This window comes from Syngnathus leptorhynchus, chromosome 2, assembly GCF_054491065.1.
Source record: "Syngnathus leptorhynchus isolate UIUO chromosome 2, UIUO_Slep, whole genome shotgun sequence".
Classification (NCBI taxonomy): domain Eukaryota; kingdom Metazoa; phylum Chordata; class Actinopteri; order Syngnathiformes; family Syngnathidae; genus Syngnathus; species Syngnathus leptorhynchus.
The window spans coordinates 2,741,420-2,768,632 of NC_141196.1; the positions used below are offsets into that span (position 1 = coordinate 2,741,420).

At 44.6% G+C, this 27,213-nt stretch overlaps 1 protein-coding gene and 2 long non-coding RNA genes across 6 annotated transcripts; 1 reads left to right on the plus strand and 2 right to left on the minus strand.

The window, feature by feature from the left end:
* On the minus strand, positions 1-24,517 carry LOC147060092 (phosphatidylinositol-binding clathrin assembly protein). Of its 4 annotated transcripts, XM_085935681.1 has the most exons (20): positions 23,431-24,516; positions 17,641-17,783; positions 13,991-14,066; positions 13,801-13,903; positions 13,321-13,414; positions 13,118-13,229; positions 12,839-12,945; positions 11,737-11,778; positions 9,853-9,938; positions 9,643-9,766; positions 8,822-8,964; positions 8,009-8,109; positions 7,397-7,510; positions 5,212-5,352; positions 5,101-5,131; positions 4,905-5,037; positions 4,518-4,541; positions 3,977-4,033; positions 3,794-3,910; positions 1-3,652 (listed from the first exon to the last, which is right to left on the minus strand). In XM_085935681.1, the coding sequence occupies exons 1-20, from the start codon at positions 23,558-23,560 to the stop codon at positions 3,638-3,640; spliced, it is 1,893 nt and encodes a 630-aa protein (XP_085791807.1). In that variant the 5' UTR covers positions 23,561-24,516; the 3' UTR covers positions 1-3,637. The 4 variants fall into 4 exon arrangements, with proteins under 4 accessions (XP_085791807.1, XP_085791825.1, XP_085791834.1 ...); XM_085935699.1 differs by lacking the exon at positions 11,737-11,778 and having other exon boundaries at positions 23,431-24,517; XM_085935708.1 differs by lacking the exon at positions 7,397-7,510 and having other exon boundaries at positions 23,431-24,515.
* LOC147060093 (uncharacterized) lies at positions 23,261-26,717 on the plus strand. The gene is made up of 3 exons (XR_015068652.1): positions 23,261-23,716; positions 25,630-25,768; positions 26,339-26,717. It is a non-coding gene; the product is annotated as an uncharacterized LOC147060093 (long non-coding RNA).
* Positions 25,939-26,978, minus strand: LOC147060094 (uncharacterized). The gene is made up of 3 exons (XR_015068653.1): positions 26,756-26,978; positions 26,607-26,680; positions 25,939-26,521 (listed from the first exon to the last, which is right to left on the minus strand). It is a non-coding gene; the product is annotated as an uncharacterized LOC147060094 (long non-coding RNA).
* Between the last annotated feature and the right edge of the window lie 235 nt (positions 26,979-27,213).

A 27,213-nucleotide genomic window follows, 5' to 3' on the forward strand; every position in this document is an offset into this window, starting at 1 on the left:
TAGTAATGGAAAATGACTTTATTTCTTCCAAAAAGACAGAAAAAACAATCTTCTGAATAAACAAATATACTGCTGTAAAATAAAAGCCTGTGATTTTTGTCGTTTTACCTTTCCATGCTCGATACGATCCATATAATTCTGCATTAAATAAATAGAAATCATGTACAAAGGGGACAAGATTCAAAAGTGGCACCAGCTCAAAAAGCGTTTGGCATCACTGTATGACAGCGGGAAAGGGGTACATGAGCAGTAATATTTCATCTGTGCTGATATCTTTCATTATTAACTCAATTTTGAAATAGCATAAATGAACATAATGCAGGTTATGATGATTACAAAAAAAAATGCCACCACTTTTCCGATTTTTTTTTCTCTTTTCCATAAAGCTGCGATACATGAAGTGAACGTTAGGTGGCAGCAGAATCACAACAAAATTGACAACGTAACATTTTTGGGGACACTTTGCTGCTGTGGCTCAACTACAACAGAGGAGTGAGCCCAACGAAAGAAAAAAATAAAAATCACAAGGAAGGGGGGGGGGGGGGGGGGTCAGAATCCATGTGGTAAAAGTCAATGATGGTCACTGTCACATGCTTTTGAAAAAAACAAAAAAAAAAAAACCCAACAATTCAATGCTACCAACCATGCACTCACTCACTGATTTGAACATTAGTTTCAAGGCTCATCCGTGTTTTCCTTCCCTGCTCCCGGGAAGCAACCGGTTCGGTACTAAACGTGAAATCGAGCCGAAAAGCAGAGCCCGCATGAACTCACCAATCATTAACGGTAAAATCAAAGTCTTTGGGGACAAAGGAGAGCTTGTCACAACACGCAGGAATGGGCACCATGCAGGGGAAATTTGAAATATAAAACTAGAGACGTGACAGTAGTTACCATAAGGAACAGGTCTGAGAGGTTTTACGTGGTTTTAAGAGGGGGGGGGGAGGTTGGGGGGGGGGCAAGAGAAAAAAAAAAAACCAAAACATTCTGCTGCTGAATTTCTGGTGTCCAAGCGGGAACGCAAAAGCTAAAACGTGCCTTTCAGATGCTACAGGGAAAGGAATTCGGTCGATGAAAGGAAATTAAATGCCGACGGTTGTCAATGTTGCTTGTTTTGGAGAGCTACACACACACACGGAGACACACACACACACGCACACACACACAGCAAGATGTGCTCAAGCTGCCAGCGTGACTACACCCTTGACAGGAACATGCGGGGAGAAAAGTGCTGAGTAGGGATGTCACGATCACATTATTTCCCCCCCCCATTCGAGTCACTTGATTTCCAGTATCGGTCGATACCGAGTGTGATCCGATACTAATGTAGTATACGGTACAGGATTTCTATCCTAAAGGACGTTTGATTTCACCAAACATTTACATTCGAATTTAGAAGAGTCTTAGTTATTCGTATGACGAGCCAAAGCATACGTTTGCTTGTCACAAAATAATTGACGCAAGTTAAGACGGTTTCAATGCGTCGCATTTTTGCTAATCTGTTGGTCGCTCTTTCCATATTGATTTAGTAGAATTTTTTGGGGGATTGTCCTGACAGTTGGCTATGAAACAAAAATGTTTCCACATCTCAGTTCCTGCCTTATTTTTCTTATCCCTTTCTTTCCGGTACTAAAAAGCCGGAAACATTACTTAATCTAAAACCCAACTATTGCTTTTCCATTTGGCAAGATCTTTGACCTTTAAAATTCAAGAAAAAAAAAAATCTAATAAAATCCAGCTGACACCGATCAACTGTAAATGACATGATCGGCGTTTCCCGATTGGATCGGGACAACTTTCGGCACCCGGTTCACATGATTTTCGAGATGTGGCTGCTGACACGCTTCAGAGGCACACGCATGAAACCGACTTGAAAAGCAAACGAGGCAAGAGCGCTAAGCCGAACGACACGATAAAAAAAGTGACACACACCGAGAAAGCGAAAAAGGACGAGGCGGGAAATCTACGGCGAGGGTTTGCGTCTACGAGGAGTCTAAGGCTAACACGGGACTGTGACGAGAAGCGTTCAAGAGCGACATCTATCCAAGGGCGATGGCCGAGACGAGCATTATTTGCCTTTACAAATCTACACACAGCAAACGAGTGACGAGGCAGCGTTCTCCAGACAGAAGCTGAATAAAAACACTTGACGGGGGAGGGGGCGGGGCTTTTGAGTAGAAAAAGTCCAACGTTCAAACGGCAGGAACGTTTTGGAACCTGCTAAAGTGGCTGGTGTGTTTACACAAACTGTAAAACGTTATTTGATTTTTTATCTTGTTTTTCGACACCAGAAAGTCGGCTCGACGGCTGCGGGCGGCTTGGTCACATCGGTGCAAAACTCCGCCTGTGCATTTTTTGCCACAAAACAAGCGCTAGTATCTTTTTAACGTGGCGTGACTTTTGGGAATTAGCCCTCGGTGAAAACTTGACAGAATGACAAGAGCGACGACAAATCGGACAAATGATTGCGATGGAACGCTTTGGATGACCTTTTGGCACAAACATAGTGACGCCAACATTTTGTTCAAAAAGCAGAGGGCGAGAGAGGGAGGATGGCTCGACACTTTAAGACAACCAGAATCAGTGCAATTTAAGTGATTGAAAATATATGATGGAAACAACACAGACGGGCACAGCACAACAAAGAAACACACCGCCTCTATTAGCAATTACAAGGGTACAGGCTACCGGCACCCCAAAAAAAAAAAAAAAAAAAACGGTCATAAACGACAATTGAATGAAGGAGAGCCACCATCATTGGACTGCACACGGAAAGGTTGTATGTAGTGAGTGGCGCCTTTGACGGATGAAGATAATAGAAAAGAAAGCTCGCTACTGCTCTGGGCGATGAAAATAAATGTCAAGAGACAAAAGGGAACTAGCTGCGAGCAATATGTGAGCAGGTCATTTCAACATTTTATTTCATGTCCTACTAGCGCGCTCGCTGTCACTTGTCGGACAATTTAGCGGAACTAGAAGAGCTTTTAGATCGCTTCTAAATGTTGTGTATTGATTCCTTATCTTGTTAAATCATCGATTAGGGAATTTCTTAAAATTGTTCGGGCACGCATGAAGATGGATTGGATTGCCCGCCATGCTAGCATGCTAACACAACTCGGGCCCGCGTTTGTGAGTGGAAAAAAAAAAAAAAAAAGGCCACATACACAAATGGGCATGAGGGAGCAGTTTCACAAGAGGATGCTTGTTTGAAGCAGCTGCGCACGCTCGACTCACACACGCACTCACATACTCACACACACAGTTGCAGGCAGACGTAGCCAAAAGGGGACAAAATAGCACCAGTATGAAATAAAGCTAATGTGGCAGCAGAGACCCTCAATTCAGTCACATGCATTCTCCGTATCATTGCCAATCTGGCACTCTCGTCTCTCGCGGCTTCAAACATCCAGCAATGCAGCTACCCTTGCACACACACACGCACGCACACACACACACAAACGCTTTAGACAACAGCAGCCTCATCAACTTGTTTCGGGGGGGGGCATCGGTTACGTCTCAGTCTTTGACCTTTTAGCTTAACCAAATAATCGTTCCTCTTGTGTGTGTGTGCGTGTGTTGTCTTCTTTGTGTTTGTCGCTTTTGGCACACGACTCACCCCCCTTGCCCGATCACGTGATCACATAAACTGCATCTGAATAAAGACAGAAAAATTGTCGGAATAAAGTGACAGCAAGAAAACAAAATGCACAATAACTTACACCCCAAATTCCTTCCGAAAATACAAATCGACTTTTTTTTCCCCTCTCTGCGGTCGAACATTTCGCAATCTCACCTGGGCGCCGGGCATGGCTGCAAAGGGGTTGGTGGGTCTGAGGACAGGCTGGTTGTACATCATCGGCTGAGGAGCCATAACTGGTACCCCGCCCACCTGACCCATCTGGGGGGGGACCTACACAAAGATAATAGTCACAAATTGTCAATTTGTCGAAAAACCCATAAACGGTTTTGCTCTCACCATTCCATACACAGGCACTTGCGGTGTCGTCATGGGGAAAGCCACGGGAGCGGGAGCCTTGAAGGGAATGGGAAATGAATCAGAACTGCTCGAGGAGGGGGGGGGGGGTTAGGGGGATAAAAATAAAATAAAAAAATTGAGGCCGATGACAACATACCAGAGTACCTCAGAGAATTTAACGGCGTTTATGAGCTTTAGTGCGAGGAAAAATTGTTGCCTGCGTCTGTAGTACGACTTGTTTACACGGGAAGCAATAAAAGTAATTCCCAGCCGAGTGAACGCATAAGGAGCAAATCTTTAATGCGGGTGAAGTGCATACGCACTGGGACGAATTACAGTCAAGCCTTGCCTTGCTTGCTCCCGAGGCGCACGCTAACAACCCCCCCCCCACTAACCCCCACCACCAGCACAGCAAAAGTGTCAATTGATGCTCCAACATGGCGGATGCAACAGGTAGGCAAGGAATGCCTGATCATTTGCCTTCCAGTGTCAGGACGGATGGAGAGCATAAGAAAAGGAGGCGTCGTGGCGATGTACTTACATAACTAGTATAGAACATTCCATTCTGCGACAGGATGCAACAGGAAAAAGAGACAAAAGACAGCAAGATGAGTAGACGGATAAAGGAGGGACAAGGAGTGAGGGGACTGAAAGGTAAGCGAATGAGAACCAGAGAGAAATAAGTGAAGGGTCAAAAGTGGATGATGAAAAAAAAAAAAAAAATCATCGCAGGCAGATGACAAAGCAAAACTGAGCCGTGATGGACGCGAAAGAAGCAAAGGAGGGGATGCTGCTGAAAAACAGCCGGAAGAAGTGCTTGGTGGGAAATGCTGACACAAGAGGAAAAAAAAAAAAAAAAAAAAAAAAAAGGATGACAAACGTGATTTGTGACGATTGTCCTCACGTGAGCACGCTTCATGAGTCTTACCACGTGTGGCACAGGCATGGGTGGCGGGACCATGGGGGCCGGGCTCCACTGGGTGGTAGACATGGTCTTGTTCTGCCAGTTTTGCCCTCCCGTCAGTTTCTTCTCCCCGTGCTGGTTCCACTGCATCTCCGACCTGGAGGGACAGCAGGAGTTAGGTGTTTAAGCTACATGTTTAGATTGAATGTACCAGACTTACTTCTTCGATGGAGTTCCACCAAACTGTAGATCTGAGTCAAAGAAGAAGACTGCGATTAACACCAACGACTGAGCAGATAGCGACTTATCACAGAGCACGAGTTGGACTCACTGCCTACAAGGTTGGCCAGGGAGGAATCCAGATCATTGGCCAACAGCTTTCCTCCAGACTGGAAGACCACTTGAGGCGGGAGAGAATGGGCCGCGTGTACGGGAACCGTCGGCTTCAGCAGATCTCCCAGGGTGTCAAAACCTGCCGGGGGTCGAGACAAACCGGCATTGAAAAGGATGTTAGAAGAAACACAAAAAAATGGTTTCAGAAAAGTTGATCAGATCTGGAAGTAGCACCAAAACTCTTTGTGTAGTTCCAAAGCTGGAAGGCACGCACTGAAAATTGTTAGCGTATTTGTGAGGGTGGACTAATAGTGATTTTGTCAATGTGTCGCCGGCGGGCCCAAATGGCAGCAAGCAATTCGGCGTGATGGCGCTTGAGCGTAGGTGGCCGGGTTAACGACTTCCCGTGTCAGCATTCATTCCAGCTAATGAGTCAGTAATAGCGCCCGGGCCGGCGCCGCCGCAACCCAGAAGGCGGCGTGACGATAGCGCGGCGAAGGGACAACGAGGCGAAAATGAATGTGGAAAATGCCACAACGGGCTGAGGGATGACCACGCTGACCTCGTGAAACAGAGAGGGTGCAGAAAAAGAAAGGAAGGGATCATATTTAGTTAGGAAATGCTTTGTAGCTCTGACAGCGGTGCTGACACAAGACATCCAGCGCACGCTTTTTCCTGCTAGACGTGCAGATGGAAGCCAGGGAGGAGGGGCACATATGTGGGGGTGGGGTGGGGGGGGGGCTTTGTGTGAGAGGTAAAACTAAAACAATGTCATCTTGTAACACATCCACCACGATTAACAGTAGTTTGATGTAGTTTGTAATTCTCACAATGTCAAATTTGTCTTCTTGTAGAGGAGATAATAGAAAATAAAAAATAAACTCCGGTACCTTCTCAGTGAAATCTGCTCAATACAATTGAATTATGAGTGTGGAGGAGACAAGCGGGGGGGGGGGGAGAGGAAAAAAAAAAAAAATCCCTCTCAGAAGATCAAATAGCGCAGAGGGCAGTGATGGAACACGGTGTCTTCTATTGGAATAGCAAACACGGGGAGAACAAAAGACAGCTTTCAGAGGACGTGACGTGTAGAGTACACGCTGGAAAAAAGCAAAAAAATAAATAAATAAAAAAAATCAAGGAGACGAGCAGATGGAAGCGAGTTGCCTGGGTGATTCTTTGCAAAGTGTGACGGGGCGGGCAAATTGAAGGCTGCTGTTCAAGCAACGGGCGGAATAAAATGGAGACAAAGTGAAAATGACAAAGCGGGCGCGAGAGGAGGCAGATACCTGCAGATACACGGAGACACAAAGAAACACACAGCAAAGAAATAAAAATAATAATAATAAAAAATTGTGGTGAGATGCGGCCAGTCAAGCAGATGTGTTGGCAGTAAAGGCGTTTTTTTTTTTTTTATGCATTGTTTAAATGGTGGGAGAAGGTAAAGAGCAGCACAACACAAGAATAATAAGAAGGGAAGAACAATGAAGCATTCAAAATCAACACGGGAACTTGAAAATCGTTTTTCCATCACGTTTGTTTTTATCTTAGGGTAAACGTAACCTTTAAAAGCATGACCCGATCGAGCCATATATTTTACATGTATTTAAGGAATACAGGGGGACACAACCTTAGACAAAAATACGTGAAAAGGTTCGAGGCTTTTAAAATTGGGAGCGCTGTTTTTTTAATCACCTTTATAATTTGGGTTCCATGATATGTTAGAGAAAAAAAAAAAAAGGGGACACATTGAGTGTCACACGCATCAGTGGCTGGTGTGAAACAGCCGTCTGCTTCATGCAAAGCCAACTTCCCGTTCGTGATGTTGATGGATGAGAGCTGTCAAGAGTGGAGATGCACTAGAAAATAATTGCAGCCTGATGGCAAGTGAACAGGAAGGACGGCAAAACAAGAGATGTTGCTGAGCAGGTGTAGAGTGGGAGGGAAAAAAAAAAAAAATCAAAGGCCCGTATATCAATTGCCTTAACTGCATTTTGAACACGCAAATGTTCAAGTGGTGATGAAAAAGGCAAAGAAGGAAAGATAACAAAGCCCCGCCCACTTTCGAACAGCAGCCAGAAGTTGCAAGAACGAGTGTTAATCAAAAGCCACTTTGGCGCTGCCCGCAAAGCCCAAAAAAAAAAAAAAAAAAAAAAAGGTTTTAGTCGTCCAGTACAAGACGTTACCGGCTGCTGGCTGTGTTCCGTCGTTAGCGGGCGCCGCCTTATTCCCAAACACGGCATCGAAATCTACAGTCATGGCGGCGGGGGCGTTGTGTGGCGGAGGCTGGCTCTCCAGTCCTGAGGGATGTAGGTCCGTTATTAAAGGTGCTGCTCTCGTTTGGGAACACGTGGACACACACATCATAGGAGTCGGACACTAATTGTCAAGAGAAGATTTTTTTTTTCGGGGGGGTGGGGGCTTAATGGGGCCCCTCTCATTACTCAACCAGATAGTTGAGCGAGCTCCTCGTTACAACTAACCTTTCGGGGAATCGAGCGGGAGTGCGTAAAGGTCAACAGACATATATATGAAGACATTTCAGAGTCAACGCTGACGGTAAAGCTACTTGTGTGAATGTAGCGGAGCCAGAGGGGGGGGGGGGGGGGGGGGGTCGAACGAGACAAAAGATGGCAAAATGGCGGGCGGGTGGTGATAGCGATGAACATGTGGATAGATGGAACCACTCGTGCTTGCTTATCTGTCTGAAGCAGTTCCTCTGCACATATCTTCGTGTGTGTGTGTGTGTGTGTGTGTGTGTGTGTGTGTGTGTGTGTGTGTGTGTGTGTGTGTCGCACCTCCCCAGGCACTGTTGGCAGAGGAGATGGAAGGCGTGCACTGCACGGCGGGGATGAAGGCTGGCTGGAGATCAAACAAGTCGCTGTTCAGGTTGGGCACACTGAGGAGTCGGCAGGAAAAAAGAAAGTCGGGAGAAAATAAGACGGTGTTAGGCGGGCCACTGATAAGAAAATTGGACTAAAGGATGATTAAAAATAGAGGCCGGTATAATGGAGCGATGAACGAAAAGGGGCGGCCAAAAAGATTAGGATAAATAAACTAGAAGGGCCCCAGATTACAATCTGACTTTAATAATTTGTTGCAAAAGCCGTGGCTAAAAACTTCAAAGTTGTCACTGATAAGGAGAAAATTCAAAGCCCAGTGTCCATATAAAGTGATTTCGTTCCTTGTGTCACACCTCGCGTCAGGATGGCATACCACAAGTCGCCACAAGGTGGCACTACAAAGCTCCTCAACTCACTTCAACATTGTTCCTTGCTGTATTGACTTTTAAAGGTGAGTAGTAACTTTACTGCTTACTTTTAAATTGACTGATTACTTAATTTGGAGTGAGATTACTTATGGAAAACCGGAATTGAAAAATAGGATTCCGATTCACGTCACTCACTTTCGCTATGATCTAGCGAATTGTAAGTGACCGTTTCTGTAAGAGGAATCGTAGTCAGATTACTTCACAGAGAAACGTACCACTTCAGAGTAGTAAAAAAAAAAAAAAAGTCAAGTCACGCGTCATTTTCAAACGTGCTAGATCCTTGATATATATACCAATGACGCCAAATCACTACTTTTCCATTCGTCGCGTTCTGTCGCACCTGTTGGTTGAGAGCGTGGAGCCAAAATACTCCGGCGTCGGCGCGATATGGTGGTTGTTGTTGTTGTGAGCGCTGCCTATCGATTGGTTGCTGGGGGAGGCAGAGGGCGGAGTTTGCAAGCTGATCTCTTTCAAACGTTGATCCTGGAGGGGGGAAGGCATATCGGCAACATTTTTTCAAGTGGAGGCAAGAGCAGTGACGCTTTAAATAAATTCTGCAACTTTTAAGGTTGGCACAAGGACACATCAATAGTGTAATAAAGGCCAGCTGAGCCGAATCGATGCAGATTAATAAGCGGTACGTGTCCTCGGCTGCGGAATTAAGATGAGCAAACGTTACATGACTGAAATAAAAGAGCATGCTGGGGAACATGATTGCATCTTCAGGCTCACTCTCACATACTTTCCTTACATTTACATTGGGTGATATTTTTTGACAGCTTGTATTTCCTTCTTTTACAATGTCTTAAAATAATGTCGACTTTTTTTTTTTTTTTTAAAGTAAGAGAATATTTCATTGACTTCCAGCTCCATCCCAACTCTCAAAGGAAGCAGGATTTTATTTCTAAAATTGAGATGAGAGCACTTTCTCACACAAGAAAGGAAAGTGACTTTAAAAAAAAATAAAAATATATATATATATATATATATATATATAGCTGCCTCAGCCAAGCGGGAGACCTCTTCATTTACATCCCAACCGTGTGGCAAGGAATAAACGCAAAAGGCTACCATGGCTTCAGAAATTCGTCACGCATTTTATTTTCCAATCAAACCCAAAGGGGGGGAAAAAAAAAAAAACGCTTCTCCAAAGCGAGTTACCTTAAGAGCTTGTAGTCTGGCCTGCTCCTCCTCCAGAGCCAGCTGCTTCTCCTTCTCATCCATGCGAGCGAAAGACATGTCGGTGGAGGCAAGACACGAGACGGCGCTGGACAGGGTGGAAGCTCTGCGAGACGAAAGCCGCACAAAATGGAGCTCAGATGATGATCCAGTTGTCATCTTCGCAATCCTCAATCCTCTTCCTGCTCTCACCTGGTGTCTGCATTCAGCTCCTTGGTCTTCTTGCCCTCCAGGGAGGCCAGGTGCTGCTCCAGGGCCTCCAGGAGGCTGCTAGGGGCCTTGAGACACAACAACGTGGGGGGGCAGTTAGGAAAATAAACAACTTTTTTTTGGGGGGGCCTCGGAAGTCTCACAGGAAGGTTACGGAGGAGGGCATTAGGCAGTAAAAGGTAGCCATGGCAACATGCAGCAAACTGACACGATGAGCAGAGTAGCACGACAAAGCTTTCAAACAACAAGCGTGAAAACAGGTAAAGAAGAGAGTTCATGCGGTTTCAGGTTTCAATTTTTTTTTTGGGAGGGGGGGGGGGCAGCACACCGAAGAGAGCAATTTCCTCCGTGGTGAAAATATGACAACGTCCGCAAAAATGTGCGCACGCACACACATCTGGAAGTATTTTGTCTTGGGAGCTCCAGACAGTAGAAGAGGACCTTGTAAGCCGACGTCAATATTGGCTGAGACGCGTTTGCAATTGGTAAGGTGCGTGTTGCGTTGAAAAATTCATGATGGGAGATTTAGTTCGTTTTGTTTGCCACTAATCTTTTTGGGTCGCCTGCATAATAATGAGTACACGGGGTAAAATCTCAGGTCAGGTACGATTAAAAGCGACTCTCCAGAGATGCCTCGCCCGGTCGCGACGAGAAAGGGAGTGAATTCCGATGAAACCCGGCGGAGGGAAAGTCATGCAGATGAAGACGTGGTGAATTCTCATTTTCTATTCATGAAGTTTCATGGCCTTTCGCTCGTGGCGGCGGAGAAGGCCAAAAGCAATCTGCACCGGTCGGCCAGGCGCATATCGTAAGCAAGGCAGCGAGCCAGCCTGGCCGTGTGTGTGTGTGTGTGTGTGTGTGTGTGTGTGTGTGTGCATGCGGCGGCGCGTGTCACATCACACGTTTTGAGAAAAGACGGTCTTGCGTGCAGGAGTGTCGAAACAGGTGGGAAGGAAGAAGTAACGCGGTATGCAAGCCACCACCTACAATGTATGATCCTTTTGTTTTCTGCGACACAGGAGATGAAAAGAAGAAGGAAAAAAAAAAACACAATTTGTCACAGACACTTCTGATGAGTTTTGTTAGACCTGAATTTTTTTTTTTTTTGGGGGGGGGGGGGAAATATTTGTTACTTTGGCCCTCTACCAGGTGTTAAAATTATGGATGTTTGATATCACTTTTTTCCATGAGATTGATACCTAAAGTATCATTTAACACAACAAAGAAAAAAAAACAAGTGACCAAAGACTTTTGTTTCTAGACCAGATGATGATTCGCAAACCACCGCAGTATAGCGCCAACTAATGCCGAGGAGGACTTACTCAACGTCAGCTTTCGTTTGCCTCGAGTATCGGTGCTTGGTATCGGCCGTCTCTACGAGTCACACCGTAAAATAAAGCTGGCATCGGTACTCTGCTATCGTAGTTGAAATCAACCCCAAAGCTGAAGCCTGACAGCAACATTGACCAGGAAACAGCAATCGATGTCTTTCCGCTTCATTGGTGCAGCTAATATACACAACGTACGATGCTTTCAGGCTTTTTATGATTGCACGTCGGAGCAATCTGCAGTTGCTGATGGTGCAGTGTTCCGGCCGAGCTATGCCTGCTACCGGATCTATTTAAAAAAAAAAAAAAGTGGGAGCTAACCTTCCTCCCAACAACAAAACCGGGATGAGTGTTGGTAATCCCAAATAAGAAGAAGTGAGTGGAGCGTGAACAGGAGAGATTTTCGGTGAGTGTGGAAATTGACAGGTAAGTTGAATGAGGCGAGTCCATGAATGGAAACGTGAGTGTTGGGACAGAAAAGGGAGAAAGACAGGTGGCAGCGGAGAAGAAAAGGAAAGGAGGTGAGATGTACACTGACCTGCGAGAGATCGGGGATGTCACCCTGATCTATTCCAACTTCCTGTCGTAGAAAACAAACAAAAAAAAGATAGGGAGCAAGGTGGGGGGGTGAGGGGAATGGAGGAAAAAGGGGGCGGGGTCCATGTGAGAAATTTTTTTTTTCATGCGCTTAAAAAAAAAAAAAAAAAAAAAAAAGAAAAAGACGACAGCAGAAATCAACAAATCAAGAATTTGTGACGGCACACTGAGCGGTTGATCGGTGACGGATGGCCAATGTGGGGTGGAGGATGGCATGTGATGAATCGTCTTGTGATCACGACACATTGATAGGAAAATTAAAAAAAGAAAGGGACACCGACAGCAAATCCATCGGCAGCGGCTCGGACAGATAAGTGGACTCTTAAGACACAGATATAAAAAGAAAAAAAAAAAAAAGGACGAGGTCAAGAACTCTTAAACAAGTCACCATCGGGGCTTCGACATCACTTGGGTGCAGCCTCCGAAGCAGCTCTTACATCTAGAAAAGTAAAAACTGAGCTCTCATTTAGGTCAAGCATTAACAAGGAACAACAATTGGACTGATCCGTTTGTCATTTTTGGAATCATCTGCAGCCGACATCCCCCCCCCCAAAAAATGCTGCGTTTATTACTGGCCAAAACGGATTTGGTCGCTTTGAAGTTTTCATTTTCAAGATGTGAACCTCCCTGAAGTAATAAGAAAGTTGACGAACGGCGTTCATCCGGAAAATATAAATTTGCCTGGAGACATTTGCAACTTGGAACAAATCATCCATTTCCTCAAATTTAAATATGTAACCAGAGTTCCTTTTATATCATTTTTTTTAATGAGCCATGGAGAAAAAAAAAAAAAAAGAAGTTTATTCAGGAGGCTCCTTCATTATTTCGAACACGACTACGGGATTCGTTGGAGCCGGGGCGGATGTTACGGCCGCTGACTCGCTCGGTTTCACGTCTGTTTGGGGAACAAAGGAGAGGCGGAAAGAAATGAGGGATGATTCGCGGGCATTGGGCGACAGAGGGCCGTGAGGGCATCCATCTTTGTCAGGATAAGGCACAGAGGGGGACATTAAAAGCCAGACGCCGAGTGTGTTTGCGCATACCTCAGCGACTTTGAGGAACTCCGACAGCTTGGTCATCCGGTAGAGAAACTTCTTGTAGATATCCAGAGCATCTTTACACTGGTTCTTCTTCATGTCAAAGTATTTCTCTGCAGCAGCAGCCAGAAAGGAAATGGAAGGGGGAGGAAAAAAAAAAAAAAAGATGAGAAGCACTCAATGCGTTGTAAAACCTATGCCGCTGCCATGGCAACCGACACCTCCGATCTACCGAGCTGGAGTCTTCGATCATGAGAGCAGTTAAGTCAAGGTGAGTGTGGGTACCCAAAAGGTTGATGACCCCTTCGTTGTAAGCGGCAAACAGCCTGATGGAGTCTTTAAAGAGCAGCATGAAGGCAGAGTTGATCACGCCGTTAGTCAGTTCGTTTGGGTTGGCCTGCGCAAGAAAAAAAAAAAAAAAAAAAGGAGGGGTGGAGGTCGGTCGATTGTCCAAATATCACCTCTCTCACACGCACGCACGCACATACCTGGAAATCCAACAGAGCGTCCAGTTGGTTCTGAATTATCGGCAGCGTCTTAATCAGCTTTTCCGTGTTCATGGTCCGCATCACACCGTCGGTCCTGCGCAAAAGACAAATGTTTGGTTGCAAATGAGGAAAAACCTCGCACAATGAATACATAATGAGTATCCGCCCAGCCATGTGTGCTTTGCAACTGAAAGCTTCATTTGAAATTCAGAAATTAGAAATGATGTCGGCATTGAAGCAGAAGAACTACAGTAGCTCACGTTGACGTGATTACGGTATTCACATAAAAATCACCGGATAGTGGAAAATTAATGCGAAATTGAACGCGTCGTTCTTAACGACATGCTTGAGCTGTCAAATTATCTGCGCCGAGTGACTGGTTGTTGGAAAATATCCCAGCGGGCTTTTTCATGGCACGCTAAAGTGCGCTTCGACGTTGACTCGAACGATAATGAGCTCAGGTCATTTTGCATGGTCTACCCTCTCTTCATCTTGGTGAAGTCCACAGCCACGAGTCTGTAGGACATGGCCTTCTCGTTCAGGTAACGGCTGTATCTTCGAATGAAGGTCGACATGTCGTAACCTGGGAGGGAAGCAAGCGAGGAAAACATACTAAACGGCCTGCTTGAATGATTTTCATTCATTAGCGATAACGCGAGCGGAAACTTACCTTGCAGGGCTCCCTTATCCAGGAAGTTGGTGAGGTTAAACAAGGTGTTTCTAGAGGCCAGGTACTGGATGAAACGCTGCAAAAGACAAAAATAGTACTAATCAAATAAAGACAGCAAGCCGAAAAAGACATTTGATGCAGGATAAATTGTTAAAAAAAAAAAAAACGTTTGAAGCAGGAAGCTAAATAGTTTTCATTCATTTTCTATTCAAACAACATTTTGATTTTGATTTGTTTCGATCCACCTGATTTTTTTTTTTGTCACTGAATGTTTGCCTGTTCTTGAGCTAATAATAGTAAAAAGGGAAATTACTCAAACACAACCAAGTGACTTTCTCAACTCCTCTTCCACTTGTCATCACATCTGTATTTGTGAATGCATGCGTCAGTGGAGCTCCACATTTGAACATCTCCGTCAAACCCACTTAAAATATTCGGGAGCTTTGCCACTTTGCCAGTTCCCGTTTTGGCAGCGTCGACAAACGCGTCTGCTTCCAGACGTCCGTGTTGGATTGAAATCGTTTCCAGAGGCGTTGGAACTGCTTAAAGAGGCATTCATTGGTTTCTTTTTCCTTTTTTTAGGGGGTTTGCCTGCACACTAAGGCTTTGAGGCGAGAAACGGCATCCATGTGAGGATAGAAACTGTTTTCATAGCGGACAATATAATATTGCATCAGATTTATTCTGGCAGTTTAAAGCGCAAAATGTTGCTACTGTAATGTGAATGTGAATCCATTTGAGTGCTTTTACCAAGTCGCTTTAAAATAATCAACTCGCGTCACGGCGAGACTCTCCCCCAAAAAATCGTTACCTGTGTCTAAGTTTAAACAAATACTGTGAGGTAACTGCTCCTAAAAATTCAGTTTGATAGTTTGGATGTCGTTAAAGGAGACGAGATGAAGCAAAGCAGCTAATATGTCAGGTTCAATTACGCGGCGCGCTGGCAGAGGTCGAGCTAATTACAGGACTTAAACCGGAAAGAAAGGTGAAGACAAAAGAATGCTCCCGACTGCATTCCGCAAGAAAGGCTCGTTGTAATAGATGACCAGACGCATTCCGGGGAGGGAAACGCCATCATTTCATGGAACATTAAACAGTCCCGGAGACCCGCCGCAAATACTGCAGCGGGAGTATGCATTGGGAATTTCATTAAGCCACCACAGCCTCACGATAAACATGATTTAAAATTGAAACAGTTTGGCTGGAACCGCATGAGCTGGTTGGCGCTGGCAGGAATGAGAGCATGTATGCAAGCCGGATTTTTTTTTGTGCCTTCAAGATGATTTCTCGGGATAGATAAACACAACTCTAATCAACTATGTGCGTTTGGTCGGGGTTGATCGTGATGTCAGTGAAGGCATCGCAGCTGATGGATGACCTGAAGACAGGCAGAGCTCACATTTGGTACAAAAGCTCGTTTCCTTTCAGAAATCTTTTCTACAGCGGTGGCGCCTTGAGAAATGAGTTCTATTTTTGTTCTCTGTAAAAGGAAACCCAGCATGCTATAATGAGGCATTTTATAAAAACATACTGCAATGAGATTTTTACCACAGGCTGACGAAGATGCTGGAAGAGGATAAAGAATATACGCGTGCGAGCGTGGCTACATTGTCCATCAAAAAAAGGAATCGGTTAGCCGTCTCGTGTCAGGATTGTCCTTATCGGACTGAATGAATAATGCATCTTCCTTGTGATATTGTGAAAACGGCGGGCGCTATTAAAGAGTGCATTTCCGAGTCGATCATTTTTCAGTCCAAAAGGTCACGGCTTAATTTTCCAGACAAAAACAATGACTATTACAAAAGGCAAAATGAAAGTCCGAGTTTCACCTTAAATAGAACTAAAGTCACAAAAAAAAAAAGGAGCATAATAATGTCGAAAAGGTCACTTATAGTTCTTTCTCCTTCCATAAAGCCAAGTGCTAAATGTGAGCTCCCATTCATTTGTGTTTCTATTATGGTGGCGAGCGGTTCCCTCCAGCAGAACATGGGCTGGAACTGATTGAGTGGAAATGAGCTCTCACGGTCATTGTTTGGAACTTCCTGCTGGACTGTTTTTGATCCTTTTTTGCACAAAGGCGCACGCTGATATGGCTCGGCGATGAGCCTCGGCTAAGGCCTCCTCAATTTAAATCACCGGGGAGTTTTGTCTTTTACGGACGTATAGTGAAACCTAGACAGTATTTCATTATAATTTACAATATTTATATAAAAATATATATCATATTATCTATATAAATATTATATTATATATTAAGAATGATAATTTAAGTAACATTTTCACGTCGGGGTGTGCTAGCTTTTGTTGCTTTAGACATTAGTGGCTGAGTGTTGAGTTATTTTGAGGGGACAGCAAATTTACAATGATACAACAACTCGATTTAAGCAAAACATAATTTTTTTTCCCAGTGTTGTCGCGTGAAAAGATCCAAATCTAATTCTACGTGTTTGACAGCGCGGTCACATAAAGCCAGCCGAATGTTTTCAATTCAAATCGAAAACCATTCTTGACTTTACACAATGCCAAGCCAGAGTTGCGCGGTCTATTGACCCCAATTCCGCGGCTTGTAATTTTACGGCCGGATTTCTTTCAGCTGTGACGTAAAATGGATGGTCGGGCCATAGGGGGGAAGAGGGACACCTGGCCTCGCCGAGCTGGCGTCAGCACAAGCGTCCCGACGGGCCTGATGAATGCACGCTCGGCGATAATGTGCGACCGAGTGAAAGTTGCCGGAGCTAATAATTGAATTAAAAAGGGATTGTACATCAAAAAAAAATTCAACACGACTGAATGTATTGCGAGTCAAAACTTCTGACGGAAACGAGTCAGATAAGGCAACCCATTGGGGGGGGAAGACGTATCGAGAAATCCCCGCAGCTCCGCGCTGACCTACTTAGCAGGGCTTTGGATGAAGAAAAATGTTGCACGAATTTGAACAGCTTGTGCAAACATTTAACACAACGATGTGATGAACTAGTGTCTCCGGACGGTATTTATAGTCTTGACTTGAGCGCCGACCCGAGGGTGCTATTTGATTGGACCGCTAATTCGGGGCAACTGTTTAAACAATTTGAATGCGAGAGAGCACAATAAGGTAAAGGTTGCTTGATATTACAAAACAAGAACAAAATCTCACACTAAGTTCTTCTGCTTTTTAGAGAACGGTGACGCAATAACCGACAAAAGGGAACTTTGCTTCATGTCAAAAGATTCGCGGAGAGAAAAAAAAAAAAGGCCTTTTTGATTGCCATGTTTTCTATCTTGACTGTTCTGTTTCTTTTGTTAAAGCTGACTGAATAAAATTGACACCCGCCCCCCCCCCAAAATAATCGTATTTTCATTCTTGTCTGAAACCACAACTTGGTCTTTCAAATTACATACTGTCAAACACGTGATTTTATCTCCTCCAGAATGTGATTCCAAACATACCAAGGCTGCTTGGAATACAATTGTTGGACTCAAAAAGCTTTCAGATGTCACTCCTGTTTAATCCGTCGATGAATTAACGTACTGTGGTCAATTTACAATGTTTGACCCCGAGTGGCGCAAATGCGGCATTTGTATACGTCTGTCACTCTTCGATTTACCAATTTGATGCAGTTAAAAATAATGATGAGAATGTGTCATTGAGCTGCGTGTGTGTGTCCCACCTCGTTGCCATACATCATGATGTGGTGGGTGGTGATAAGGGCCTTAAAGACCACCACCCAGCTGGAGTTGGCCGTGCGCTCGAACAGCGTATCCGCCAACTGGGGAATGTTGACGTTCATCTCATTGGTGCAGTGGATCAAATCTGTGCACAACAATGACAGCAGCAAACAAAGAGGTCAGGAGACGAAAAAAAACCCAACAACAACCCAATAAACAGGCAAACTCTTTTGCACACACATAAATAGAGGCTCGGGAAAGGGCAAACGAGATGTTTTGAGGACATAAAAAAGAAAATATCAGCAGAATTGATGAAAATGGTCATCAATCATGAAATGTGGTGAGAACAGATAGCTGCATTTTGTTTCATTGCCTTTGGTCCCCGGAGACTCCGCCTCCTTATGAGCAGCCAGTTCCTACACCTGGCAACAGCGGAAAGAGCTTGTCGGGGACGGGGAGGGGGCGTCCCGCCGGCTACTTCATCATCATAATCGCCCACATGCTTCATTCGGCTCGGCTCGGCCCATTCTCCCCGTATCCTTCACTTGCACGTAATGGCAGCGTCTGCATTGTACGAGATGACACCTCTCCCGCCGCCTGCCTTGGCGGGCTATTTAGCCCATACAAACGAGGCATATTGCAGCTCATTTAGAAGAGCCGAATCACAATTTAAATGACGGGAGTGTTTCGTGTGTCACATTGTCCGGAACAAATGGCTTAGAAACTGACTACTCGGAATATAAAAAAAAAAAAGTATCTTGTCGTCAAAAGCAATATCATAGTTTTTTTTTTTTTTTTTAGAAATGAATATCTTTCCAAAATCAGAGTGTGAATTATTTTGTGATTAGTGAGACAAGGCAATAAGTAAATACTGTTTGTAGCGCAGTCGAGCACACAGTTGCCTGGCAATCCAATAAGAATACGACAAACTGTTTACGTGCTTGTACTCGCACACATACTAGAGGTGTCAAAAATGAATCGATTCATCCAAAACAAACAGATTACCAAATGAATCAGCTCGTATTTTAATAATCGAGTCATTGTTTAAGGACATTTTTTTTAACTAAAGCTTGTCCAAATATTCAGATTTCAGCGCTCAAGAGACAATTCGCACTCTTATTTCAGTAAAATAAAAGCGGACTGATTTAATATAAAAAATATTTTTTAGTATCCTAATATTATTCTGAAATATTACAAACAGAAGAATTTAAAGTTGTTTTGTCAGCTATAATTTTTTTTCAGTACCGTATCAAGGTACCTCATTCAGTACCGAATCACAGGCAGAGTTTTGGTAATGTGCCAACACAAATTCGAGTATTATTTACCAACGCCATCTTAACCCCCGGAAGACAATGCCTTCTTCTTTTCTAGCTAAGTTGTGTTTTTTTTCTTCAGTCTGGAAGCAGGAGGGACGGCTTATTAGGTCTGGGGTGGTTGCTTGCGCACGAGTGTGATCATGTAAAGAGGCAACATGTGCTGACTTAATCAGGCCGAGTGGAAAGCACGAGGTGCCGCTGATCCCGGAGCTGAGCCAGAGAGATGGCGAGGGAGGAAGCGCCAAGAACCAAGTGCGTGGAAAACAAAGAACGTGAACGGCGGACACAAAATGAAAAACGTGAGCACATAAAAGGAAGCGATAAGGAGGATAAAGAGGCGAGCAGCTCAATAATCATAAATAAGATCCTTCCCGACGTCAATCCTGCTCTGACCTGGCAACCGGGATAAACCGTCGGGAGGTTGGGCGGTACATTTAAGACGAGATGCAGTCGAGATTCTGATTAGATTCCTAACGAGATGTGAGGGCCATTGTTATCGCTCATCTTTGCCTTTGGTGGCCTTTGATTGAGACACAATAGACCAGAGACTTCCTGGCACCAAGTGACACGTGTTTATTTGTGTGTGTGTCAGCTCCTCTCAGAATCAACTGTTAACAGGTATGACAAAGTTCCCGAATAACAGATTGGCCTCAATCTTATGACTGGAGACCATTTTGAGATTTCTAGTCCAATTGTAGAATCTTCAAATACTCTCTCGGGTGCACAGTGGAGGGTGAAGAGCCTCCATCTGCTAAGAATTAACACCTGGCAGCCTCTGCACCTTGCCTGGCACTCGGCTCCTCATCGTTCGGGTAGACTGAGGGGAGCGCTTTTATTCATCCGGTCGTCTTGACGGTGAGAACTGAAGTGGTGTGAAGAAGGGTGAGGCCGCTGTGAAGCTGAGAAAACCCACTGCAGTCTTTTTTTTTTTTTTTTGGCGCACGCACAAAGACACAGACAGATTTCTGCTGCATCCAATTGCTTCTATGTCAGGTTTGAGGAGAGAAGCCTTTTCCTTTTCACGGAAAGGAACAACAGATGAAGAGGGTTCACATTTGTTTATAGTCAGGTAGTCGGACAGATGGAGAACGGGGAAATTAAAGAAGCCGAAAAGGAAGGTAAAGGCGGTGTCACCAAAAGTTTGCCTATTAATAGACGAGTTGGAGCGCTGTTGTTTTAATTCCACCCAGGAGGGCTTGAACAAAAAAAGCAAGTTCTCGTCACAGATATAAATACAGACTCCCTCTTCCGTCGGGGCATGTCTCTCTGTATGATCAACCGGAGCCTAGTGCGTCACAGCATCCAGCCGACTCGATGCGCATAGGTAGAACGGAGCAAAGGAAACAAGCAGCTTGAACCCCGAGAGAACGAGGCTATAAATACCCGCACGGAACCGTGGAATATTTGCAAACATAGCGAGAGCCAAGCCAGCGTGTGTGATGTATACTTGGCGATCCAAATAGCTCGGACTTCCAGTTGACTTCAACTGCCACGGCGACCAGCAAGAAGCCTCCTTTCCGTGGCGGGAGTCTAAAGTGGGCCTATCTTTAGTCCGCAGCCAGGGAGGGGCAAGCCCTGCTCTGTTTGGATAGCATTCAACTCACCTCACATCAAGTGGCAAGCTAGCCCAAAATGATGTCTATCAGGGATGGCGATCGATGCAAAAAATGGGCGGACAACATGCGGTGCATTATACTGAATGCCTGGAAGTCGTGCATTGTGTGATTAAAGAAAATCATATTAAAAATTAAGCAAAGTAACGGTCACCATAATAGCTATGCTAATTTGCCCTAGCTCGTAAATTGTATTTCATGTGCTATGTTAGCATGAAACTAATAGAATTGTGTTGATGTACAATTTGATTGAACATTTAAATATGTATTTAAATAAGTAATGTTTCATTCATTTTCTGGTTTAACTCATTCGCTGCCATTCCCGTAAAAATGGATCTTGGACTTAGATGAAAGTTACTGTCTAAAAAGTAAAACATTTGCCGCCAGCGGTAAATCTTTCAAATATTTTAACGGTGACACAAATCAGAAGATCAACAGACCTTGTGCCTCATTTTCCAAACAAGCCACACAAACAGATCGCTGACAGCTGCTAGCTCTTTCGAGGTTTGCTTTTGTGAATCTTCTGACTTAACAAGAGTGAAGCGCCTCTAAAGCCTTTAGCACGCCATTGGCGTCCACTTTCCCTTGACAAAATCTCCAGGAGCGATGACTGACTGGGATAAAATGTCTTTTGCGCAATCCAGGCTAGCAAAGTTAGCCTCCAAAGTTAATGATGTTGTTGAACAAACCCGCAATATTACTACCGTGATCCTCATTCAGGTTCCCTCGCCAACTTAGTCCATTTAACGCCAGCCGACTGCCTACGTTGCTGCCATGACAACAGAGTGCTGGTGGAAGGAAAACAAGCCTTGACTTTAAATGTCACAATTCTTCCGTAACCGCTGCGAGATGGCGAAACCACGGCTCACAACAACAATTTAGCCGCTCCTCAGACGACGGGCCCGATGAAGTTCATCCTGCTCCGGAGTCTTGTTGACTTTTATAGAGTTCACGTGACGGAGGGACTTGCCGCTGACATCCAACCGGCGATTAGTTAAAGTGATCGACAATCGGGAATTCAACCGTTTATACAAATACTCGGGGAACGACATCCAACATGTATTCAAAAAGCTAATTTGCATAAAAATGACCATTTGGGGATGACACAAAACTGCTGAACAAGAACATTAAATATAAGAACTCGTTTTGTACTTATTTTTCTTCACCAAAACAATCTACTCATTCAAAAAGGTTAATACCGTATTATTGAGGTACTCCATTAAAAAAATATTAAGTCGAGTCAGGTTGCCAGCCTGATGTGAAAGTTGTCCGATTGGGTGGTCAGTGCAAAAGGCAACTTTAACTTCGAGGTGAAGGCCCGGGAACCAGATACAGGACACAGTCGGCTACCGGGGAATTGAAGTGGACTTTCCCAAATGGTGTCGAGAAGTGGCTTCAAATTGTTCCTCTTTTCACAAGTGGTGAATGAATGTCACACTTACTGCCGCTTGCTGATCTTGAAAGGCTTCTGGCGGAGATGCAAATATGCCAGTGAGATCATTCCCAGCTTACCGTCAGATTTATTTATTTTTTAGCCCAGGGAACAAAAGTTGTGATGTTTGTCTCTGTGAATGGAAGCTAGCAACTTACACAAACATTTGCTTTCTCCAATTTTCTGAAGCATCACGGTTGCACCGTGTGAGCAAATTTCTTTGTTTCATTTCCTCTCACCACTTTTCAGGAAAACCACATCCTGCCACTAGTTCCTTAAACGCGCCAGCTAAGTGATAACTCCCCTGGGGGTGCCGGCGTCAAAGCTCTGCGGTGCTTGGCGGAGGTCAACAGTGGGCGGGCGGGCAGGGTGGCACTGCGTTCAAGGTGTTTATTGTCAGTGTGGCCCGGCAACCACATCTCAGAAGGTGCAAGTTTTGACGGACCAACCTGGCCGCACTGGCGACATCGATCTGGATGGTTTTTTTTGTTGTTTTTTTGCTCGACTCTCGTCACTTGGCGTGAGCGGCAATGCAGTTGACACAGAGTTTGTCGCACTCAGAGAAATCAATGGCGGACAATTATTAAGCTGAAGGTGGCGTTTTGGCTGCAAAGGTCGGGACAGGTTCAGACAGGACTTCCACTTGACACTGCAACACTTCTCCTTTCTCTGCATTATGTTGATGAAGTTAAACTATGATTGTATTTTTGTTCTTAGCTGCTTGTTGTGTTTATTTTAGTCAGGTTGTTGTGGAAATTCAAAAATCATGCAGAAATTTACTGCCCCCCCCCCCAGTAGTCAATTTTAAATATCTTTTTTGTATCAATGTGACAAGTGGCTGCCATCTTTGTGGAATATTCTACAACCTTAAATCCTTTGTAAATAAATTCACCCAAAAAAACAACAACAGCTATTTACTCCAACAAATCACATGTTCAATTTGTGCTATTTCAGTCAAGTTTGTGACATCTCTGATGGACGCTTTTAAATTTCGGTCTCTACAAACTTATTGGTGGATATTTTAAAATTGAAACTAGCCATCATTAAGGTTTCGATGTTTCATTCCAATTTGAAGGTATTTTGTCACCTGATTTTCTGTAGGTGATAAGACAAAAAGCTTTTTTCCTCCATCCACATATAGTTCATTTCTTTGAGAGCCCATCATTTAATTTTCTCTGTACTCAGGTTGAACCTGTTTGACCAACTGCCATTTTTGAGAAATCTTGCCTAATTGTGATGTCACTTTTACAATATAATTCAAGTCAGAGTGACAACTTGAAGCAAGCACACTTGAACTCTAATGTTGTCCTACACTGAGTCGGATTTTCATCGTGTGGGTTGGAATTTACTTCCCAACTTTCTGAATGGAAAGCAGCGACCTCGCCAGAGCTGATGATTTGTGATGATGACTAGAAGAGGAGATGCACTCACAGTCAAGATGTTTCTTCTTGGGTCCGCTCACTTCGTGCGTGGTGGCCTTGCACACCGCCTTACTGATCGCCGATCCGGTCATGCTGTGCTGAGCTGCAGCGATCCGGTCGGTGATCGATTGGCCAGACATGACGTCTCCTCGGCTTTTCTTCTGTGCCTTTACGCACTGGTTCAGCTCAAATCCCAAAAAAAGAAAAAGAAAAAAAGGCGCACAACGATCCTATCAGTGGGTCGACTCCCGGCGGCGGGGGGGATACTTGAACGTGACTTCGCTGTTAAGTCAACGGTAAAGGCTTCTTTTTTTTTTTTTTTTTTTTTTTTAGGGGTGGTGTTGGTGGTGATGTTCTGCTTTCTCTAAACCTACGACACTATTCTAAGCTAGTCTGTGTTAGCTCATGTTTCCGCTGCGATCCTCCAGCCAAAAGAGAGTCCCGCTGTGGGATTTGCCACCAGTGGAAATAACTTTGTGGGCATAAATAAACATAGCTTACTGACCGCTATGTCACACGGACGATGTTATGGTTTCACGCTGGACACCTTAGAGGGGGGAAACGTGAACAATCCGTGTGAAATCGCCTCAAAAAAAAAAAGAAAAAAAAAACAGTCGCCCTCTGCAGATCTTTTTTTAGTTCCTCCTTCTTCCACGTCAACTTGTTAGCTCGTTAGCTTCTAAAAGTGCAAGTCAACTTCTCCTTCGGGTAAAAGATGTCACACAGAACCGACAAGGGCATTGCTAGAACTTGTAAAAATCACACGGAGGGGGGGAACGGGGGGCACACGGTGACAGGTGATGTCTCAGTCGGGGGGAGTGGGCGCGAGGGGCGGAGGGTGTTAGCCGAAAAAAAGAGGCTACCGACATTAGCTTGGAAAAAGAGTTGAACCGGCCGAGAGGTTAAGTTATAAAAAATGACAACCGCTGGTCCTTCGTAGCTCGCCTTGGCTTTCTTTTCGCGCTGTCCACGTTATTGACTATCGCTGTCCCGCAACGTGGAGCGTCTCGACGTGGGGTTGTTCTGAGACGCGGCAGGAAAGCCTGTGAACGGCTGCTTCAGTCTCCGCCGGACAAAATGGCAGCGTAAAAAATCAGCTGATCTCACAACTGAGATGCCTTCAGGGACGAAACATAAACTCGGAATTGCTAGAAACCACAGAAAAAAAGGTGGGATTGGCAATACATTAGAAAGCGCCGCCATTTAATTCCAACATACATTACAAGGGAAACATACAGTCTATTAAATCTGAGATAAAATTAGTTCGACTGTTATTCATAGAAATGCCTGCCGAAGAAAAATTTCGCTTGTCCGACAGCACTTAAACGTCCAAAATTAGTGTCAAATCCACGGTGAGTGCAGTGGTGCAGCTTTTGTATCAGATTTATTTTATATTGTATTTATTTATGACACCTCATTGCATAACGTTCTGCATCGCCGAGCAAACGCCATTCACGTCATTCTTTGATGACGGGATGCGCATATTTTTAGAGGCGGCGTCGAATGGTTGCCCCTCAAACGCCCCGTGTCCTCATTTGACTCCGGATTGTACAGAACACGATGTACTGCGGTACCAATTGTGGAGACTTTCACGTCCGGAGCAGACAATGGACATTTTTTTTTTGTACGTATAAAATCTTTTTTTTTTTTATTCGGATGACAATAACGCTCAACAGTGGGTGTTTTATTTAATTGAAATACCCAGAGGAAATAATCCAACAACCCCTAATCTTACTCCTCATTTGGGATTTGGAGTGCATCGCCATCTTCCGGCGCAGAGGTGAACCTTTTGATTGCCATGGCAACTGCAAGGATGCTGGCAACCCGTGTCCCATAGCAACGGGGGCCAAGACTTGATGGTGTCACTCAAATAAGACTTGCCCAAGATAAGTGTAACCCTCAAAGAGCTAAAAGGCTAGGTGGACTGACTGGAACCAATAAAACACGGGGGTTGTTTTATTGTGACCAGAAGTTGTGAACAGGAGAGTAAAATCTGTGTGAATAATGGACACAAACAACAGTGGTATGGTTAAGGTAATCAAATATATATTTAGAAACACACACCAAATACTTACCATCCAGTTTAATTCGGTTCAGTTCAAGGGAAAAAAAAAACCTGACCTGAAAGGTCAGAAAAACAATATAGACATGATTACATTTCAAAACACAACGCTGATTAAGTTTGTATATTTATACACTGTACCTATAGGAATGACCACCACGGTTTCCCCGGTGTCGACTCATCGTCGAGCGCGAGTTGAAATGCGCGCCTGCAGATCTCCCGGGGAATGCAAAACGAATACCAACCATCGCATTCACAGCCACAGTGAGCGGCAGCGGCGAAACAGGTAGAAATTACCTGAGCTGTCAAATGAGGCAAAATGGCCGCAGCTGAGACCGGATCACGTGGGTCCTCAGGTCACGTGGGTTACACAAGTACACAGATGACAAACATCCAGAGGGCAACAGCCGCATTGACCTGACCATAGCAACAACTCATAATGGTAGTTTGGCCTTTTATTATATAAAGCTATATATTGATGAATTTACAGACGACAAAGTGACAAATAACAAGCGAGGCTGAGTGCGTCAATGTCAGGGTCAAAGCGTTACTACTCATGGCCAAACAATAAGCGCATTTTGTAAGTGCTACTTACATTCCACAGCAGCCTTGTGTTATGCACAAACATTAATTTATGCCAGCGACATTGACTGAGCAGGAGCACGTTTCATAATTAGCGATGTTTATTCAAAGTGAAAAAAGAGTTCGCCAGACTGCAATCAGTCACTTTATGTGCCTGCGGGACCTTAATTTATCAACTTTTCAATTCACGGCTGAAGAAAATCCTTTTTGAGCCGCATATACTAAAAAAATGTCCCTCAAACAAGGGCCGATGACATCTCGGCCATCGTTTCAGGGTCGATCCCGACGGCGATGGGCTGGCAGCAGCCGACGCAGATGTACCTGAGGACCCACAGGTAGATGATGACCGACAGGACCACGGTCATGGCTAGCAGCGACAGGCTGAGGACGGAGTGCTGGCCGGTGCCCAAAAACATGACCAGGGAAGATTGGAGGGAGTCATCAACTGCTTTGTGTGCTGAAAGCGGAAAATGGAATCAAAAAATAAATACCATCCAAAAACACACCAGATACAAAGTTTGATTAGATTGACAAAGTTTCACCTTTGCTGGAGTGAAGAATCAACAGCAGGCTGATGATGATACCAATCACAACATCCCTCCTCATGGTGTCCTCTCTAGAGAAGACCTCATAGCGTTAAACAAAAAAAACAACACACATGCAAACAACTACGTCACGGGAATTGACTCACAAAAAGAAGGAGCGGTGTCAAGAACAAGAGAGCTGATGATTGGATATCGGATCCTCATTTGCCAGTGTCCGTCGTCTTGGATGCAAGGTGGTTATCATTAAAATAGAATAAAAAGATACAAATAAAACAAATGACATTAAAAAGCACTACAGCCTGGTCATGATTTCAGCTCCATTTGTGTGGCGCATCAGTCGGGAGATTTCTGAGACTTCATCATCGTCTCGCAGTTTCAGTCAGCCCAGCTGTAAGAAGGTGGGGGGGGGGGGGGGGGGGGGGGGTTGACACCTATACAAAAAAAAAGAAAGATGGCTTTTTGAGCTCGCGAGAAATTGCCTCGAAAAAGAGATGAGCGATGATGGTGGCAAAGTGGAACGAGTTGAATAATGAAGGGGGAGCGGCTCCCACTTGACCGGCAGCGGATGAACCTTGCTCCCTCTGGTGGTTTGAGGGTTTTAGGA